At 38.3% G+C, this 19,152-nt stretch overlaps 1 protein-coding gene across 5 annotated transcripts in view; it reads left to right on the forward strand.

Moving 5' to 3' along the window:
- The window catches only part of sfl (N-deacetylase and N-sulfotransferase sfl), a 376,849-nt gene that overhangs the window by 240,281 nt on the left and 117,416 nt on the right, over positions 1-19,152 (forward strand). For all 5 annotated transcript variants that reach the window (XM_073986437.1, XM_073986436.1, XM_073986440.1 and 2 more), the window contains one exon: positions 5,464-7,588. In XM_073986437.1, coding sequence (XP_073842538.1) covers positions 6,354-7,588 — 1,235 coding nt within the window. In that variant the 5' untranslated portion in view covers positions 5,464-6,353. The remainder of the gene's footprint in view (positions 1-5,463; positions 7,589-19,152) is intronic.

Genomic DNA, 19,152 nt, shown 5'->3' on the forward strand with positions numbered 1-19,152 from the left:
CTCTAAGACAATCCGAATTCAAAATTAGATTTAACCCATTTCAATTGGATGCTATGGCTGAAACATTTAAAATACCTAAATGGGGCTAAATCAAAACCTGGATCTGTTCCAACGAAGACCAAATTTCAGTAATTTCGATTGGCTGTGGCTGAAAAATATCAAAGTACCTCACGGTTCTACGGGAACTACATCAAAACGTGGTCCTGTACCCACCATAAACGTAGCCAAAGGTGGCTCGGTAAATATTTTAAACATTTTTTTGTATATTTTACATGCAAAAGTTCAAATGTTGTCCGTTGGGCCTCCCCGAAATTGTTTCGAGTTACATATCTGGTGGAAATATATTATATGCCAACGAAGACTAAATACCAAATTTTAGCTATTTCGGCACAATAATGTGGATAAAACCATAAAAATACCGAACACCGGGCGGTGCCATTCCATAGGGGCTATATCAAAACATGAACCTGCTCCTAGAAAATTTCTAAGGGAACGTTTTGTAGCCCCAATGAAGTCTTAATACCAAATTCATCACCTTTATGGTGTTTAGGTGTTGTCTATGTGGGGCTATACCATAACGTGGACCTATGTATATAAAGGTGAATATTGCAAAAAGTCTTGTTTCTGTGGCCGACAAATTTAGAGTTGAAAATATTGACGAAATAATTCTGAGGAACGGAAAAATAAAACAAAATGTACTTTTACGAGGCTCGAAAGTGAAAATAAAATATTCCACATATTTAACGTTGGGATTTAAGTCAGATCGCCTACTATCTTAACTGAAGAGAAGAGTATTTTATTATTTTTTATTTTTCAACTTAAGATTATTTTTAGGACTTTTTGTTTATTTTCAGTTGCCATCAATATATCGCAATAGTTACTTAAACTCAGTACAATCAATAATACTATCATTATAATAAGAGGAATGTAATTACTGTCGAATTCCACTGTGTCGTATCGTTAACCAATGTATTGTGGCAATAGCAAACAGAAACTCTTAAACCTACAGCAATAACATGAAGTCATATCAACTCATCGATATTCTTTTCATCAGAATTGATTACTATCCTGATTGCAACTGCTACTGCTGTTGCATCCTTTATACAGCATAATGTGAAAGACGGATATTCTTCCTCCATATTTCGCAGACAAGATCTTGTCCATAGCATTCTTCGTTCATTCAATAAAGTGATTTCCGGATTGATTTGCAATGACAAAACCACAAGTATAACGATGCTACATTTTCCAGAGTATTTCTCTCGTTTTGTTTTTGTATGGACATTGGTCAGCTGGAGTGATTGGAAACATTGAAGTATTTTATGCAAATGACAAAATAAAATATCCATCCCAGCACGAATGTATGCGACAGTCAGTGATATTGATTGGCTAATAAAGCGCCCCGATTGTTTTTACCAAAATTTTATTTTGTTGTTCACATGTTCAAACAGCAATTATTACGTGTTGTCGCCCAAAGTTACCAAAGACGGTCAAAATTGATTAAACAGGGTGGTCCCGTTGACATATGTTAACAATTTTTGGTACGAAGGATTCTTACCTTCCAAGTAATCGAAATAGAAATTTCCGCCGAATCAGTTTAAATGTCGCTAAAACCTCCAAAATATCTAAAATCGGGTGGTACAGTTATATGGGTGCTATGGCAAAAGTTTGACCTATTTACAAAAATATATTGTAGACTTGTTTTCTTGTTGGGTGACGTAGGGGATGGAAGATACCAAGGAACGGTCCTGACCGGTTTTAACATGGCAAAGCCCAGGATTTATCTTGGTCCCTCTTTCATCCCAAGTGGACACTGACCTCCCCGTGGTGTCACCTGGGGAACTGCCTTTAACACCCGTTAAAGGTAGTGAGCTAACATGTGCCGCGCGTTCACCCATAAGAACGTTAAAAACTTGGGTTTGGGCGTCGGGTTAGTAACCCTCCCCTAGAAAAAACAGCCTACTATGAAAAAACGAACCCCGCAAACGTTTTAAGGACCATGATCTGCGAATCTGCACCTGGAATGTTCGCACTCTTTATAGAGAAGGTGCAGTCTTCGCATTGGCAGACGTACTTGAAAAGTACAAGACCGATATTACTGCCATACAGGAAATACGATGGATTGGGAAAGGCGTCACAACAACACCTAAAGGTGACGCACTGTATTATAGCTGCCATGACGTAAAGCATGAGTTTGGTTGTGGATTCGTAGTTAGTCGGAGACTAAAACATCTTGTATCCAGCTTCACTCCAGTGAATGAAAGACTTGCTGCAATTCGAATAAAAGCTAAATTCTTCAACATCAGCTTTATTTGCGCTCATGCTCCCACTGAAGAAAAGGACGAACAGACCAAAGATATATTTTACGAGTGCTTAGAAGAAACATATGACCGTTGCCCTGCCCATGACATTAAAATCATTCTAGGCGATTTTAATGCCAAAATTGGAAAGGAGAATATCTTTGGCCCAACAGTCGGGAAATTCAGTCTCCACAGTGAAACATCTGACAATGGTATGAGACTGATAGACTTTGCAGCTGCAAAAAACATGGTAGTTAGCAGTACCAGATTTAATCATCTCGATATTCATAAGGGCACCTGGCTGTCTCCAGATCAGAAAACAAGAAACCAAATTGATCATGTTGTGATAGATGGAAGACATTCATCGAGCGTGTTGGATGTACGATCGTTCCGAGGCGCAAACATTGATTCGGACCACTACCTTGTTGCAGCAAAGGTACGCACCCGCTTAAACGTAGCAAACAAAGTACGAGCAGACACAACACGAAAGTTAGACATCGGTAAGCTGCAATCACAACAGATAGCCACAGCATATTCCACTCAACTAGCCCAATTGCTTAATCAAAGCCCTCCTCATCCTGATAACATATCAGCGCAATGGCAAAGCATTGCCCACTCCATGCAAACAGCCGCAAAATCCATACTTGGATACCAGAGACCTCCACCAAGGAATCCATGGTATGATGAGGAGTGTCGTGCTGCCACCGAAGAGAAAAATGCGGCATATAAGGCTACTTTACAATCCGTAGCAACGCGTAGCGCACGAGAGAGATACAGGGAGAAAAGGAGAGAGGAGAAACGTCTTTTCCGCAGGAAAAAGAGAGAGATGGAAAAGCGGGAGTGTGAAAAAATCGAGATGTACTGGAGCCAGAATGAAGTCCGAAAATTCTACCAAAGAGTCAAGCATCAAACTGATGGCTTTGGTACAGGCACATCCTCCTGTAGAGACTAGCAAGGTAATTTGGTAACTGATACAGATAGTATACTCAGGATATTGAAAGAACATTTTTCAAATCTGTTGGTATCCAATAGCAGCAAAGAAGACGAAGATACCACAGTCCCAATCCCAGAAGATGGTATTGAATGTATACTGCCCAGCCAAGATGAGGTAAAGACAGCAATAAATCGGCTGAAGAATAATAAGGCAGCAGGGGCCGATGGCTTACCAGCCGAGCTGTTCAAAACCGGAGGCGACACGCTGATAAGGTGTATTCATCAGCTAGTTAGCACCATCTGGCAGGAAGAACGAGTACCCGACGATTGGAACCTGAGTATCCTGTGCCCCGTCCACAAGAAGGGAGATAAGGCTGTATGCTCTAACTATAGGGGCATAAGTCTACTCCCTATTGCCTACAAGGTCGTGTCAGGGATATTGTGCGAACGTCTAAAGCCAATGGTCAACGAGATTATTGGACCATACCAATGCGGCTTTAGACCTGGCAAGTCTACCATTGACCAGATATTTACCCTGCGGCAAATCCTGGAGAAGACCCAAGAGATGCAGATCGACACCTACCACCTTTTTGTCGATTATAAAGCAGCCTTCGACAGTCCGCTGCGCTCAAAGGTATTCCAAGCCATGTCTGAATTTGGTATTCCCGCAAAGCTCATCCGGCTTTGTAAAATGACTTTAACTGACACGAGGTCCTCAGTTAAAATAGGAAAGAACCTCTCCGAAGAGTTTGGTACCAAAAGAGGTTTCAGACAAGGAGACAGCCTTTCGTGTGACCTCTTCAACATCCTGCTAGAAAAGGTTATACGAGAGGCAAACGTCAAAAGAAGTGGCACAATCTACACCAATAGTCACATGTTACTTGCTTATGCTGATGATATAGACATCATGGGCCGATCAGTAAAAGAAGTAACTGATACCTTTATAAAGGTCGAAGGAGAATCTGCTAAAGTGGGTCTGGCGGTAAACGGTGAGAAGACCAAGTTGATGGTGTCGACGCGCAATGCGTCCATTGAGCTCGGACCGACTGTGGAAGTTGGTTCCTATAATATTGAGGTAGTAAAAGACTTCGTCTACCTCGGCACCTCCGTCAACACAACAAACGACATCAGTTGTGAAATAAAAAGAAGAATTGTATTGGCCAACAGATGCTACTTTGGATTAAGTAAGCAGTTTAAAAACAAAGCCACATCTCGTCAAACAAAAATAACGCTCTACAAAACACTGATACTACCCGTGCTGATGTATGGCTCCGAAGCCTGGGTACTTGCGCAAGCAGACATGGCAGTGCTTGGTGTGTTTGAGAGAAAAATTCTTCGAAAGATCTACGGACCAATCTGCGTTGACGGTGAATATCGACGTCGCATGAACCACGAGCTGTATCTGCTATACAACGACATCAATATTGTTAAACGTATCGAGATGCAGCGATTGCGTTGGCTAGGCCATATCATAAGAATGAGCGATGATGAACCCGCTAAAAAGGCGTATGAATACATGCCACATGGCGGTGCACGCAGAATTGGCAGGCCAAGGAATAGATGGCGCAAACAAGTGGATGTTGAGATGAAAAGGCGCGGTATTCCAGAGTGCAAAGCAACAAATAGAGAGGAATGGAGATCTCTTCTTAGTTCGGCCTATAGAACAAATATTCTGTAATGGGCCAGCTAAGTAAGTAAGTAAGACTTGTTTTCTACACTCTCAAACCTCTCAATATGAATTTTAAGGAAAATCTGTTGAAAAATTAAGTATTACCGATCAGTCTGTTATATTCATTATTCATTCATTGCGCGAATGAAAAATTTCACTGTAATAACGAAACCTTTAATTGCATTAATGTATGCAAAACAATGAAACTTCTTCATGAGCCTTTTCTGTCAACGTATGTAGTTGTGGGTTCTTTACACGATATGTTTTTTACATATTAGTTGTCACTTTTTATATACAAAATGTATATGCAAAGTGACAGCACATACATATGTAAAATAACATATCGTGTAAAGTACCCATTAGAGTTTTTAATTGGAGTAACTAAAATATCATTTCACGTCATAGTGTGATAAAATTGTAGATGTACGTACATACATCTGTTGTGAACGTTTGTTTTTTTTTCATATCATTAAACGTTGCTTTTATATATTTGCTGTTAAAAACAATTTTATTTATATTTAAAAACTAATTACACTTTTTTATCTATTTTTCTTCTTATTTTAGATGCCAACTATTTGATATACTCTGAATCTGAAGTCCATGCTGATTAAGAAAAACACAATCAACGTCAACAACATTTACCTTTGCTCAACTCTTCATAAATGTCCAATTAAAAATTCTATTTCCGCAACTGTAACAGGTCCTTCCTTTAAAAACGAAAAAATAAAACGAGAGCGAGAAAATAACTTTGAAAACAAACACCATGTTGCAATGGCCATAATGCCAATAACGACGGCGTTTACAGGCCTTAAGACCGGTCTAAGCTCTGGTGGTCATGGCATTTATCTTGAGTGTGGCAATGCCACATTAAATCCTTGTAATTCCCATCAATGTTATGATGCTAAACAAAATGGCAGTGCGGCAAAAAACAATTACACAGAGTGTTGAGTATATAAAAATTTGGAAGCATATCAAGTGGCGGTAATGGTTCAACAAACATCGGTGTTGACCATTAAAAGTTGAGAAAAACAAAAACAAATTATTTCAATTGCATTTCTGTTAACTGTAAAAAAGCCAACAAATATATGAAAAAAAGAATACAATAATAATTAAATAAGTGATAGACATTTAGGTTATTGTTTTGGTTTATTCATTAAATGTTTAATTGTGTGCATGTTTAGTTTTTTTTTTACCAACTAATTGACTACTGTACAGATCCATGTACTTATAAGTTTGACCTATAGCGCGAGATTTAATTTGTTTTTATTCGGGCAAAAAGAGCTACAACGAGTCTTAAGTGCCATAATTTACTTAAGTTGAAGTTCTAAGTTTTAAGAGAAACACCGGGTTTGTGTTTCCGGCCATTTCGAAGCAGCAGTATAAAAATACCACCGATTTTCTTCACACAAGTTCCCCCGCCCAAAGAACATCGGATCGAAAGAATTCCCACTTCAATGACAATATCCTTGACCAGGAAAACAATCGAATTGAATAACATAGACACGAAGCAAAGGCAAGCTTACAAAATATTGCCACAAAACATGGCTATGAGAGCGGCCAATAATGATAATATGATGGCTAATAGTGGCCTAGTGGGTGAGAATGATAGTCCACGGCTAAATGCAATGCCGGCAACGACATTGTTAAGTAGTCGCTTTAAAAAGAACAAACATCAAAAATTGTTGCCAATAACCACAAAAACTACAAAAGCTACTGCTGGTCGTCCTGATTCTGGAAATATTGCCACGGAGGATGGCAGTGACAAGCAATGGCTAGCTATGACAAGAGAAATATCACCATTAGCATGTTCATCAGCGACCACAATGACGACGACTGCAGCAACTGGAGTGCCAGCTACTATAATGGCTTCATCAAATCGTGGTGGTAGTAGCGGTGGTGATGGTGTCATTCCAAACACGCAATCAGGACAACACCAAATGCAGCAGCAACAATATGACAATGAACACAGCCACAACAATGGAACATGGCTTCACACCACCAACAAACGTAGCAGTAGCCATAATAGTCTTCATACAAGTAATTTTAATAATAGCACTGGAGCCAGTAGGCCGGGTCATTCTCAAAACGCACAAAATTCACAGCAACAACACCGTCACCACCCGAGTTACAACAATACAAGTCCAAACGGTGTGGCACCCATTTTCCACCATCACAATTATTCGGACAATGATTCTGGCCTGACCACCGATTCCTCACCCACAACATCTTTTGCCGGAGACACTGAGCCCCTACTGTATACGGCAGCATCCGTCATATCATCTGCCTCATTGCTAAAGCAGACTCCCCAACATGGGAGTCAGGCCACGCAACCATTGTTATCATCGACTGCAGCATCGGCAGAATACCTATTGCCACCCGCCACCGTCAACAATGAACGCATTGAAGAAACCCTCAGCAATGGATATCTCCCTGCCAACTCTTACTCCGCAAATAAATATCATCATCAGCAGCATAATAACCCGCACCACCCACAATACAACTCCTCCTCATCATCGGCGATGACCAAATCGCATTGCAATTGCTGCAGTAATTTAATTGCCCGCTGTTGTTTTGGTTTACCGCATCTTAAAGCCATCAATGTACGACGTTGTGTTCTGGCCCTGTTTGCCATTACAGTTGTTACCATATTCTACTACACGCACTACATGGATTCCGGTGTATTTGTGGGGTAAGTCCGAACCGCATGTCATGATTCATTTCTTCCTACATTTTTATTCGATATGTCTGATTTACATTGGAGCGGATTCGACTTTTGTGGTCGGTTCATAGTATTTGCAGTGTGGGCTAATTTATTTCTTAGTGTTCCTCCCTCTCCGATTATGGGCGACTGTGTGTGGTCCTTATTCATTTTAATTTCAAAATTAGTTGTTCCTTTTTGGCTGTAGGGAATCTGTGGTTTTGAATTGGTATTTGAATGGTTTTCTTATTATTGTTATTTATATGAATCATGTGGGTGAATCCTTTGAAGGCATCAATTAAATCGTTAAGATAACAGACGATGTATTGCTGAACGTAGTAATTAATAAGAAATAAGTTCCGGAAAAAATCATAATCTATCTCAGATACCATACATTAAAATTTAGATTTTTATTTGAGAAGGTAGGGAATGGATTTTTCATCTTAAACAGTGAAAATGTCTCCCATGTATAAAATCAACTAAAGGACCCATAAGTACAGACAGACGTTTGGCCTTATGTTACAAACTGCCCGACTAGAAACCGATGGCTTATTATTTATTTAGTCTGTTTATTGCTATCTTGACTGGATTCAACTGTTTGGATAAGGTTTTAATGTCTTACTCTTTGGACAGAGAAAAATATTTTTCACTCGTGTTGAGACAAGAACATCTAGAAAGTCTATTGCTGCCCGGAAAACCTGTTACTGAAACTTTTGATTTAATTATATATAATTCTTATATACACTTTTCACAAAACTTTGGTATAAAAGTTACGCATAATATTACAAATACAAAACATGGTCAAGTTTTACTGCTTTAACTGACAACAAGGACAAACATAACTACTCCATTCCGCTCATACAAGTACCCACCACAACATATGGAATAATAAAAACCATAACAAACATGAAAAGAAACAAGTAAAAAAGTATCAGTCGGCTTTGCCGACAGAGATATACCCTCAGCCTACGTGAATTGAAACATTCATCTACGGACAGATCGAATGGGCTTAGGGTCTTTTCAGAATTTTGTGGCCCTTTTTGGACATTTGAACTTGCCGATAGAGCATAGGTTAGGACCGATATGGGCCATTTTCGAAGTTAAATTAAATTTGGACAATATATTAATAGATCCAAAGTTTGGACCAAATTGGTTGCCCCGTTCAAGAGATGTCGTGCATACTATTTTAGTTTAGGGAAAATTGTAAAATATTTGGGGAATTACCTGAAATTGTGGAGCGGACGACAAAAAAATTACGAAATCCAAGTTTTAGACCAAATCGGTTGATCAACTCGAGAGTTAGGTGCTCTCCAGCTATTACATATGGTGCCATAGGGGTTTTTTACACCTTTTTGGGTTGTTTTCTCAAGAAGTATGGACTTGCTCCTGAAAAAAACTTTTTCCGGCGTAATGGAGGCAGCGAATGCAAGTTGCTTCAACAAAGTCAAGGTGATTCGCAGGTCGTAAAGTGAACTTTTCCGAAATTTTGTGTGAGAGATACCCGAAGGAGTGGACAAATATAGTCCATATTTGAACCTGATCTATATATGGTAGATATATTAAGATGTGTAAAGTATGGATCAAATCCGTCACAACCTTCAAGTATTATCGTGCGCACAATTTTTCAGAACATTTTCGAACTTTTGTGGGGGAGGTACCTGAAGGAGTGGACCGACATGGCTTATCTTCGAACTTAAACTGAGCTTGGACGAAATATTACTATGGCCAAATGTTGGACCGAATTGGCAGATCCTTTCGAGTTTTCTTGCGCTCCAATCACTACACACGGGGTCATAGGGGTTTTTTACAACTTTCAGGCTATTTTCTCAGGAAGTATGGACTTGCCCCTAATGAAACTTATACCATCGCATGGGGGGTAGTAAATACAAGATATTACAACAAAAATCAAAGCACTTCGAGAGCAGGTCCTAAACTGAATTTTTCTGAAATTTTGTGTTGGAGGTACCCAAAGGAGTAGACCGATAGATTCCATATTGGAATCTCATCTAAGTCTGGTAGAAATTTCACGATGTACAAAGTATGAACCAAATCTGTTACTCTCTTCAAGAGTTATCGTGCGCAAAAACTTTTCGAACATTTGGGAAATTTTGTGAGGGAGGTACCGGAAGGAGTGGGCCGATATAACCTATCTTCGAACTTAAACTAAGTTTAGACAAAATATTACGAAAGCCAATTTTGAACCGAATCGGCTGATCCGTTCGAGAGTTATCGTGCGCTACAGCCAGACAGACAGACGTACGGACATGGCTAAATCAACTCTAAATTGCATGAAACGGATTTCGTCCAAACATACTTGGGGTCTAAAACCCATGTTAGCATAAATGCTGAGGGTATAACAATACCATTTTTAGCTCCAAATATACAAAACAAAAACAACTTGCGAATTTTCGCAATATTGTTAAAATCCTCAACAATACCGATGGTAGGACGGAGCTATCATCAAAGAAACCCTATTCCTGTCCGGAAAACCTGTTACTGAAATGTTTGATTTGTATATAATTCTCATACACACTTTCCAAATAACTTTGGTATAAATGTTAGGTATAATATTACGAACACAATACATGGTCAGGTTTTACTGCTTTAACAGACAACAAGGACAAACATAACTACTCCATTCCGCTCATCCGGTATAACTATAAAGAAACCAGTAAAAACCAGAATCTTATTGCTGGTGTACATACGCCAAAAATACAGATAAAATCATACTGCCATACAAACAAAACTCACCAAAATTGGAATCGGTATCGAATTCCGAGAAAAGAGAATCAAATTGTCAAAGAAAAGAGAAAAATATTGTTCAGTCGACAAAACTATTGTTGGATTTTACAAAAACAATTGTTGAAATTGACAAAATCGATTGTTGGTATCACAATACTACATGCGGAATCAAAGAATATCTTTACAATACATATTTTGCTCTTCGAATATTGTTTAACCAATCATATGAAATGAAAATTTTTCATATACTTTTTGAACATTTTGTTTCCAAAAAATCATATTTGGTCTAGTAGGTTTTTATTTTTTTTTTTTAATTTTTCATTTTTTAATTAATTGAATTAATCGAGCTAACATGACCAAAGCAGTTTTTTGTATTGATAAAAAAAAATCCTCATGTGTACAATTATCGAAAAAATTGAAAATTATTGATCTTCCCAAAAGTGTCTCGGATAGTTTTAAAACTTCTGCAGCTACGACAGCACAATTTTGTTCGGGATCATGTCCATACTTCCTTAGTTAGTGGCTCAAAGGATAAAAAAAATTACCTGTCACGAATTGAGCATCCGATTTTATCTAAATGTACACAAGCTTCCAAAAAACTCGATTATATGAAGCTTAAGGTCTGTTTGAGGATTGTCTTGAAAACTTTACCGAGCCTATTCCTTGTGGTCCTGTTTGTAGCGATATAACGCTATTGTTTACAAGTCCATGCGTATTGACATAACGATGCAAATTCTCTAAAACATCGTATCAATTATATCAAGAGCCTATCATTGCACATCGTAATATTAGTCTTTGTAACTTATATCAGGTTCGATTATGGATTATTTTGGACAACTCCTTTCGTAACCTTCTTAACAAAAGTTAAAAAAATTAGCTTAGGACTGAGGTAGACTCAGACGCTGCCAGGGTCGATCTAAGGACCCACAAACTTTAAGTAAAACACGAGTGTTTACAATTTCAATGTTTTAAATACGGGCAAAATGTGTCTCATCGAAATAATGGTGTTAGACACCAAGTATGTTTGGACGAAATCCGTTTCAGACAATTTGGAGATGATTTAATCATGTCCGTCCGCCTGTCTGTCTGGCTAGAGCGCACAATAACTCTCAAACGGATCAACCGATTCGGTTTAAAATTTGGCTTTCGTAATATTTTGTCCAAACTTAGTTTAAGTTTAAAGATGGGTTATATCGGTCAACTCCTTCCAGTACCTCCCTCACATATGTTCGAAAATGTTCGGAAAATTTGTGCACACGATAACTCTTGATGGGAGTAAACGATTTGGTCCATACTTTGCACATCTTGAAATTTTTATCAGACTTAGATGAGGTTCCAATATGGACTCAATCGGTTCACTCCCTCGAGTATCTCCCACACAAAATTTCGGAAAAGTTCATTTTAGGATCTGTTCACGAATAGCTTTGATTTTTGTTGTATTCACTGCCCCCATATAACGTATAAGTTTCATCAGGGGCAAGTCCATACTTCCTAAGAAAATAGCCCGAAAGGTGCGAAAGATCCCTATGATACCCTGTGTAGTGGATGGAGCGCAAGATAACTCTCAAACGGATCTGCCGATTCGTAATATTTTGTCCAAACTTAGTTTAAGTTCGAAGATAATCAGGGCATTACAGCAACGCACCCAAACGTTTTTTCCTTTTTGCTTATGCTGTCGTTAAAGCACAACAACAAGCCATATTTTTTTTTTTTTTTTTTTTTTTTTGCATGATCGTACTCAGTTCATGGCCTTAATGAAACTCGCTTCTCGCTCTCTTTCTCGATCCCAAATTTTATCGTATTTATGGATGAACGTGTGAATATGGGATGAGAAAGGAGACCATATATGTCCGCTAGGCTAAACGCATTTTACACTTGACATGTTTTATAAATCATACATCATTTTAGTTGTCAATTCCATACAATATCTGTCAAAACACCCTTTGTAAGTGCAAGTGTAAAATGCCTTTTAAACATGACGAAGTGTTTTAAAGATAATACGAATATGTCTTTAGCATGCATAATACCATATAACGATGGATAATGGATTTACACTCCATACGATACCTTGTGATAAAATAATTTTACATATATTTATTCTGTTAAATAAAAAGTTTCGAAACTATTTGCATGATCTGCAAGTGCTTTAAAGAAAATAAAAAACAGCACATAATAGATTTCTGCAATTATTTTACCGTCTTAAAATATTATCAATTTAATGTGACCTCAAACCGCAAAGCATTTTCTTTCTCTGCCTCTGCACCTTCGTGGGTTTTTGTTTGTGAGAAAAGAATTAACATGAAATGGAATAAAATGCAAATCATTGCTACAGGAGAAAATGTTTTTCATGCTCCAGAAACCGAAATATGTACATTGCAGCTGTTGTCCTGTAACCACACACACAATCATACTCGCACCCACCTACCCACATAAATCCCTTTTTACCTTTGAGTTCACACACTCACACAACACATCACCCCGCTTCTCCGCTTCATTAATATGGGGCAAAACACTTGGCGTACTGATTGCAAGTCTTATGGTGGTGGTAGCGGTAGTGTTAGAGGAAAAAAGTTAAGTGTTCGTTAAACTCTTTTTCCCACTTTAGCATTTATCCACTCACTTTTTCCATTTTTCCCCTCAATGGTGTTCCATTTTATTTAATTTTTGTTCCTTGCTGATTCCTCGGTTCACATTACTTTAACCAAATGAGAATTTGCTTAACCGAAGTAAAAGTGGAGCACAAATTTCATCTTTTAGGAATTTTTCGACTTACCTGCAAGTTTCCCACGACCAACCCCCATAATTACAACGAAACATTGTAATTTAATTTCACAACTAAAAAAGGATGGAAGAAATTCCAAAAACTCTTTGTTGTTGTTGCTTCTGTTTTTTTCTTAGCTAGACGATTTTTCATTCTACTTAAAAAAGTTTTAAAATTAAAACGAAATCTTTGCTTGCCAACAGAGTTTGGTTGGCCTGTGTTGGATATCACAATTGAATTGTTTAATAGACGTTTAGAGAAGGTTAACAGAATGAGTTTCCTCTTACACTCGATGGAAGTCGTTAAGAAGGCAAGCGAACCGAGTTTGTGTTAAGCGTTCATCGCAAATTGTTTATTTTAAAGTTTTAAATTATTACCAGGAAGGGAAACACATACTTATGTACATCAAACTCAGTTTTTGTAGGTATTATGGTTAGTGAACAATGTGTGCTTCTTACACTTCATGTGATCGTATACAAAAATCAATTTTATTGTTCCGTGTGAACATGGTTTTTAGGAATTCTTGTGACTGTGATTTCGTTCATTTTAAAGGTACATGTAAAACCACGATAGTACAATTGCTTTCTTGGCGCTCAATTGTGAAATAGACAAGAACAACAGACCGACCTTCTGTTCGTCCGTCGACTATAGAAAATGCCTTCGACTGTCCAATATGTGCAACACTGCTTCAAATTTCCCATCAAACACGACCATTACAAATATCAGATAATGAAAATGATGATCGCACAGACACATAATTTTTTGTTACAGAATAATTGCATAATTATGGCAAAACAAATGAAACAAAAGCACATCAATAACATGTAAAGTAAGAACTGGAATGATTAAGAAAATTCTACATGGTACTTGTTGTTGTTAAATAAAGTAACTGCGTAATAAAACTTTACGTTACAATTCAAATTTTTAAATTAACGGAAATTCAACTAAAATAACTTAAACCTATAAGTTACATTCTTAACAGTATGTTAGAATCGGTCTAATTACGCTTCTGTATAACCAATGTTTCATTCAAGGATTATCTAGGTAAACGGGTTCTTCAAAAGCTCCTATTTTCGTTTTTCTAGTGAATAGACATAGTTCTGGTTTTTTTTTTTTTTTTTTTTTTTTTTTTTTTTTTTTTTTTTGTTTAACATTTAGGCCTCTCGGTATAGCCCAGTTGTAAGCTACAATATTTTAAGAGCCGTTTCTGCCCTCCTACAGCAGATTTTGCTTCTTTCAACTAAGAAGTATTATACGTCGTCTGCATAGCAGAAGGTTTCAAATCGTCGGTTCGGTGTCGGTGTCCCCTGGCAGTCTAAAGTTTCTTTCGACAGTCTCCCCGCGTGGGTTTTGAATAGATTTTCTCGGGGCATTTGAAGGTGGAAAGCTCATTTTCTTCTTAGTTGGTTTGGCGATGTTTTGTTCCTTTGGAGATTATTTCTTCACCGCTTCAGAGGAAGTGGAGGAACTGTTGTTGATCTCTTTTGGTTTGTCCCGCTGTTCTTTGTTCTGCCGACCCTGGTTTTTCTTATACTTCCGTCATTGTGCTCCAGTCCGCATCTACCATCTTGTGGACATTCTCTTTAATGAGGTTTTCCACAACGGTGGTGTTAATTTTGCTGCTGCTATCGGATTCCGAGTTAGCGGCCCTGACCCAGTCTCTGATGGTTGGGTCAAGATCCAACTCTTCCTAAGCTTCCTTGTCTCCTTCTCCATTTTTCCATTCGGTTGCGTACCGTACCGTCGACCACAGATGCCAAGGCATACATATCTGTGGGTGATATTTGCTCACGATCGCTTGAAGACGACGAGGTGTGATTCGCAGGTAGATCACTGGTCCCCGTCGGTTCTGGGTTATTTTAGGCCCTGCACCGCAACTTTTCTCTCTTTTCCATTTTCCATATTTGTTTTTTTTTTTGTTTGTTTCAGGAACAGTTTTTTTGTCCGCGGAAAACTCCAGGTCTCCAAAGGTAGGTGATCATATAACTCCAACATGCCAGAAACGGTTTCCCTCATTTATGGTATAATAGCACACCCATCCACCTCCACCAACACCCTCCGGAAACAAACATATAGAGATATAAAAAAAATACGTCAGAAGCTTGATATAATGTCCATTTTCCCTTCTAGGTTCTCTTAGTTCTCAATATGCGTACGGCTTTTGTTCCCAAAATATATATTTAAGGTGTCTACAATTTCAGTCATTCAGCCTTTAACTAGTTGCAGAATGCATCCATGTGGTATCATTGTGAATGCAAGTAACGTACAAAGGCGATGAATTCAGTTTTGTTATCTGGTCCAAAAACCCAAACCATTTTTGTTTGTAATGGTTTTGTTTAATAATTAGTCGTTACAGAGAGGAAATTGATCAGATAGGTATTTTCTTGAAAATCCGGACAAACAACACACACTCAACACAGTACGCTTCTAATAACCAAATGACACACATGGACACGCACACACATCTAGCATTTCTTTGCTGTTGCATATTTTCTAAAAAAGTGATGCAAAGAAAATGATTTCCTCTTAAATACCAAAAATGAGCGTTGGTATGGTCCAGTTCACACAGATCAACATCAACTGGAGTTTAATTTATGAGACCATGAGCTGGGAACAAATTAAATTCACAATTGCAATAAATTCACACCAAACATGGACGCACCAAACGGAAGGACATGCATTGCGTTCTCCCATGCGAGTGTGTGTGTGTGCTTGTTAGTTTGTGACAATGGCCTGCTGGTTGGACATTTGGTTTTACACAATGTTAACTATTAATACGACAACAAAGTGGTGATGAAGATATAGATTGAGTCGTAAGGGGCTAAAAGGGGCAACTACAAACACTACAAGCAACAACCTTTCTTGTTTATGAGTTCACAACAAGAACTTTGACAGCATCTCAGAATGAGACATAGCCAAATTCTTGTGCTGAATCGTGTGGTCATGTTTGACTTACACTTTCAAACATCACTTCCTTTCAGAGCTGTTTACATGATGGCGAATGAATGAATGAATGTTTGCCAAGTACAGTGCCGTGCCTGCTGGCTGGTGTATTCGAATATATTTCAAAATCGACCAAAAAATATAAACCAAGAGTTCTGGAATTTGTACAAAACGGAAGTGTTGCGTTTTTTTTTGTTCTTTGCTCTGGAATACAAATAAATCACTGTCATCGCCTAGGAATGGGATAAAAGAACTAGAAAAAACAATTGTGAATTTGTTCTGTTTTACTCCTACATTTGAGTTATTCGTTCATGGATGTTTGCATCTTCCGGGAGACTATGTAAGGATAACCCACAGAGAAAGAACGTAAAATGTAACAGTTGGAAACATCATGAATTCTTTGAATATTTTCGTAACAATTGGAGTTTATGTCCATTGCCAGTCCAAGTTCTAGTTTTGGGTGAAGAGTCTGTTGCTTTGTCCCTGTTTTGTGTGACTTCTGTTTTTTTCCTTTTTGTCTGCCAACTTGTGTGACTATCTGCCAGGCTGTTTGTATATCCTTGCTATTCAAATGCCATTGTCCTTTCTGCTTCTTCTTCGTTGCTTATGTTATTTTTTTCTTTTTCACTAACTATTGCAATTTAGATATTCTGCAAACTTTCTGCTTTAACTGGATGTTTATTCGTAGTTGCCAAGCATTTGGTTATTGTTGCGTAAACCGTTATCTAGGGTCGTTGTTGGTTGTTGTTTGGTATCTTCAAAGCAATATGTTATCGCTTTTGTTTCCAGATGGCCCGTCATTTAAGAATTTTACTATTTTCTTGTCTTTTTTGTTTTTCTCAATGGTACACATCGAATCGTCGTGTATTGAGAAACCTAATCCTGTTTGTTTATGTATCCATAAAACTGTGGTCAGGATAATATTGTCAATAACATTTGTAGTCTACAATTCTCGAAATATAGCGACGGAGGTGTGAGTTATAGTAGTACATATATTACTCTTACACATAGTAATTTTGCTGGAAAATGTACGTTACGTTTTTAGCAAATACTGTACGCCCCTTTATTTTAGCCTCATTTTAAACATAAGATCACAACTTAATTATTTTTTATTTCTTTCTTTTTTTTTTTTTTTGAAAAAAATATATGCCAAATTACTAAAAAAGTTTAAATAGGGCTAATATATCTTTCAACTCTTCTTTTTGGATTTGTCTGAAGAACATATTACGTGACACACAATGTCCGTTTCATTTGTTTTTTCTTTGTCCCAGACTCTGTAGAAAATAAACAATAGGAAAGCCGGGTGCATTATCCTGATTAGTTTCTTTTATGTAGTGTTTTTTTCTTGCTTTGCTATTATTCGGACTGCTTTATTTTATACACACTTTGTTTTTTATTACTCACAAAGTGTTGCCTCGCCGTTAAGAAGAGTAAAACAAACTTCGTTTCATTGCAACCATTGAGTTGAAAGCATATGTCAGTGCAAAACCGTTAAAAATATTATATTTACATGCAAAAAGTATAACATGAATTTTTAATAAACATAGCTGAAGGATTATTTGCTGCAGGACTATCGCAATATGTATTGCAAAAGAACGACCCAGTAAAAATTTGTAAGCCACATGAGCCGAACAACCCATTATTACAAATAAATGTAAGCAAGTAAAAAGGTATCAGTCCCTTAGCCGACAAAGATATAACCCCCAGCCTGTGTGATTTGTGACTTTCATCTATGGACTTTAGTCGGTAACACAACAATAATCCTTTTACCACCAAAAAAAGGCTCCGGTAAGATCGAGAAAATAGTAGCATGGTGATAATTATAACGTGCTGAGGAAGGACCGCACCAGAAGTGGAGGTGGGTGATCAGCTTTCCTATTGCACCTGGCCTGGCTCTAATGACCCGTACATGAAATGTACCGCACCAGAAGTGGAGGTGGGTGATCAGCTTTCCTATTGCACGTGGCCTGACTCTAATGACCCGTACATGGAATGTATAGAGGTAGCAGTCAGGTGTGAAACTGCAGAGGTAGAGTTGCTGAACGTATACATCCCGCCGATAAATAGCTGTACTCCAGGTTAGAGGTTCAACATTAGATCGCTTTTGGAAGGTCATAGCCGACTGATTTTTGGGGACTTTAAAGCTCATCATGAGTTGTGGCATTCCCCGGAATCGATTAGAGGGGTATAGTACTGCCTAAGCATATTAAAAGCTCTTCGTTTTGCACGGTCAATGAGGACGCTCCTACCAGCATTAGCGGAGAGTGTGACAGTTTCCATAATTGTCTCCATCAGCAGTCCGCCCAATTTCATCACATCTGAATGCCACATTTTCTTAGTTGAACCAGTTTCAAAGAGTTCACTAAGCACCGCTGCACCCAACTTTTCTGATGTTCGGGTGTTCCAAGACATCGCTGTGCAGTTGCTCGACATATACATGCGGGTCGATTACCTTAAGTGAGACCAAAAGTTCCCAGCAAAGGTGACGGTATTAGCAAATGAGCGTGATGAGCTTCGTCGAGCCAAACCCAGTTAACCCAGAGTCAGAGAGCTGACACTAAAAGTTAACTGGTTGGTCACAGAGCATAAGCGGAACAAGTGTCTAAATCATCGAAGAGTTGCAACATTGAAGCCGAAATACGTGAATTGTTGCAACGGTTAAGTCACTCTCGAAACTTGGGAAAAAGGAGGACCCGATAAGGTTGCGCAAGTTATTTTAATCGACAGTTTGTCAGCACCCTGGAGAGAAGAGTACTACGTAGCATCAGATCTCTTCCTGCTGCAGATGCACAACCACAACAAATCACAATGGAATGTCATCCAAAGCCTTGGGCCATGGTAATGCTGAATCAGTTGGATGGGCGGGGAGTTGAGTATCTCACTAAAGTTCTTAACCTATTGTTAGCAACACCCACACCGCTATTGGACTGATCTTACCAACTTGTTCCACGCGAAGAAAATGCAAATATCCGCTACTAAATCTTCGGCGACTCTGTTCACGACATGTTCGGCATAGTTGAGCACTGAAGTTACCCGAAGTTCATAGGGGTCAATTGGGAATAATGTTCACGTCGTTCGCGCATGCCAAAGCTATACGCGACAAGCTGAG

Source organism: Musca autumnalis, unplaced genomic scaffold, assembly GCF_047663935.1.
Source record: "Musca autumnalis isolate F117 unplaced genomic scaffold, ASM4766393v1 scaffold_4, whole genome shotgun sequence".
In the NCBI taxonomy this organism is placed as follows: domain Eukaryota; kingdom Metazoa; phylum Arthropoda; class Insecta; order Diptera; family Muscidae; genus Musca; species Musca autumnalis.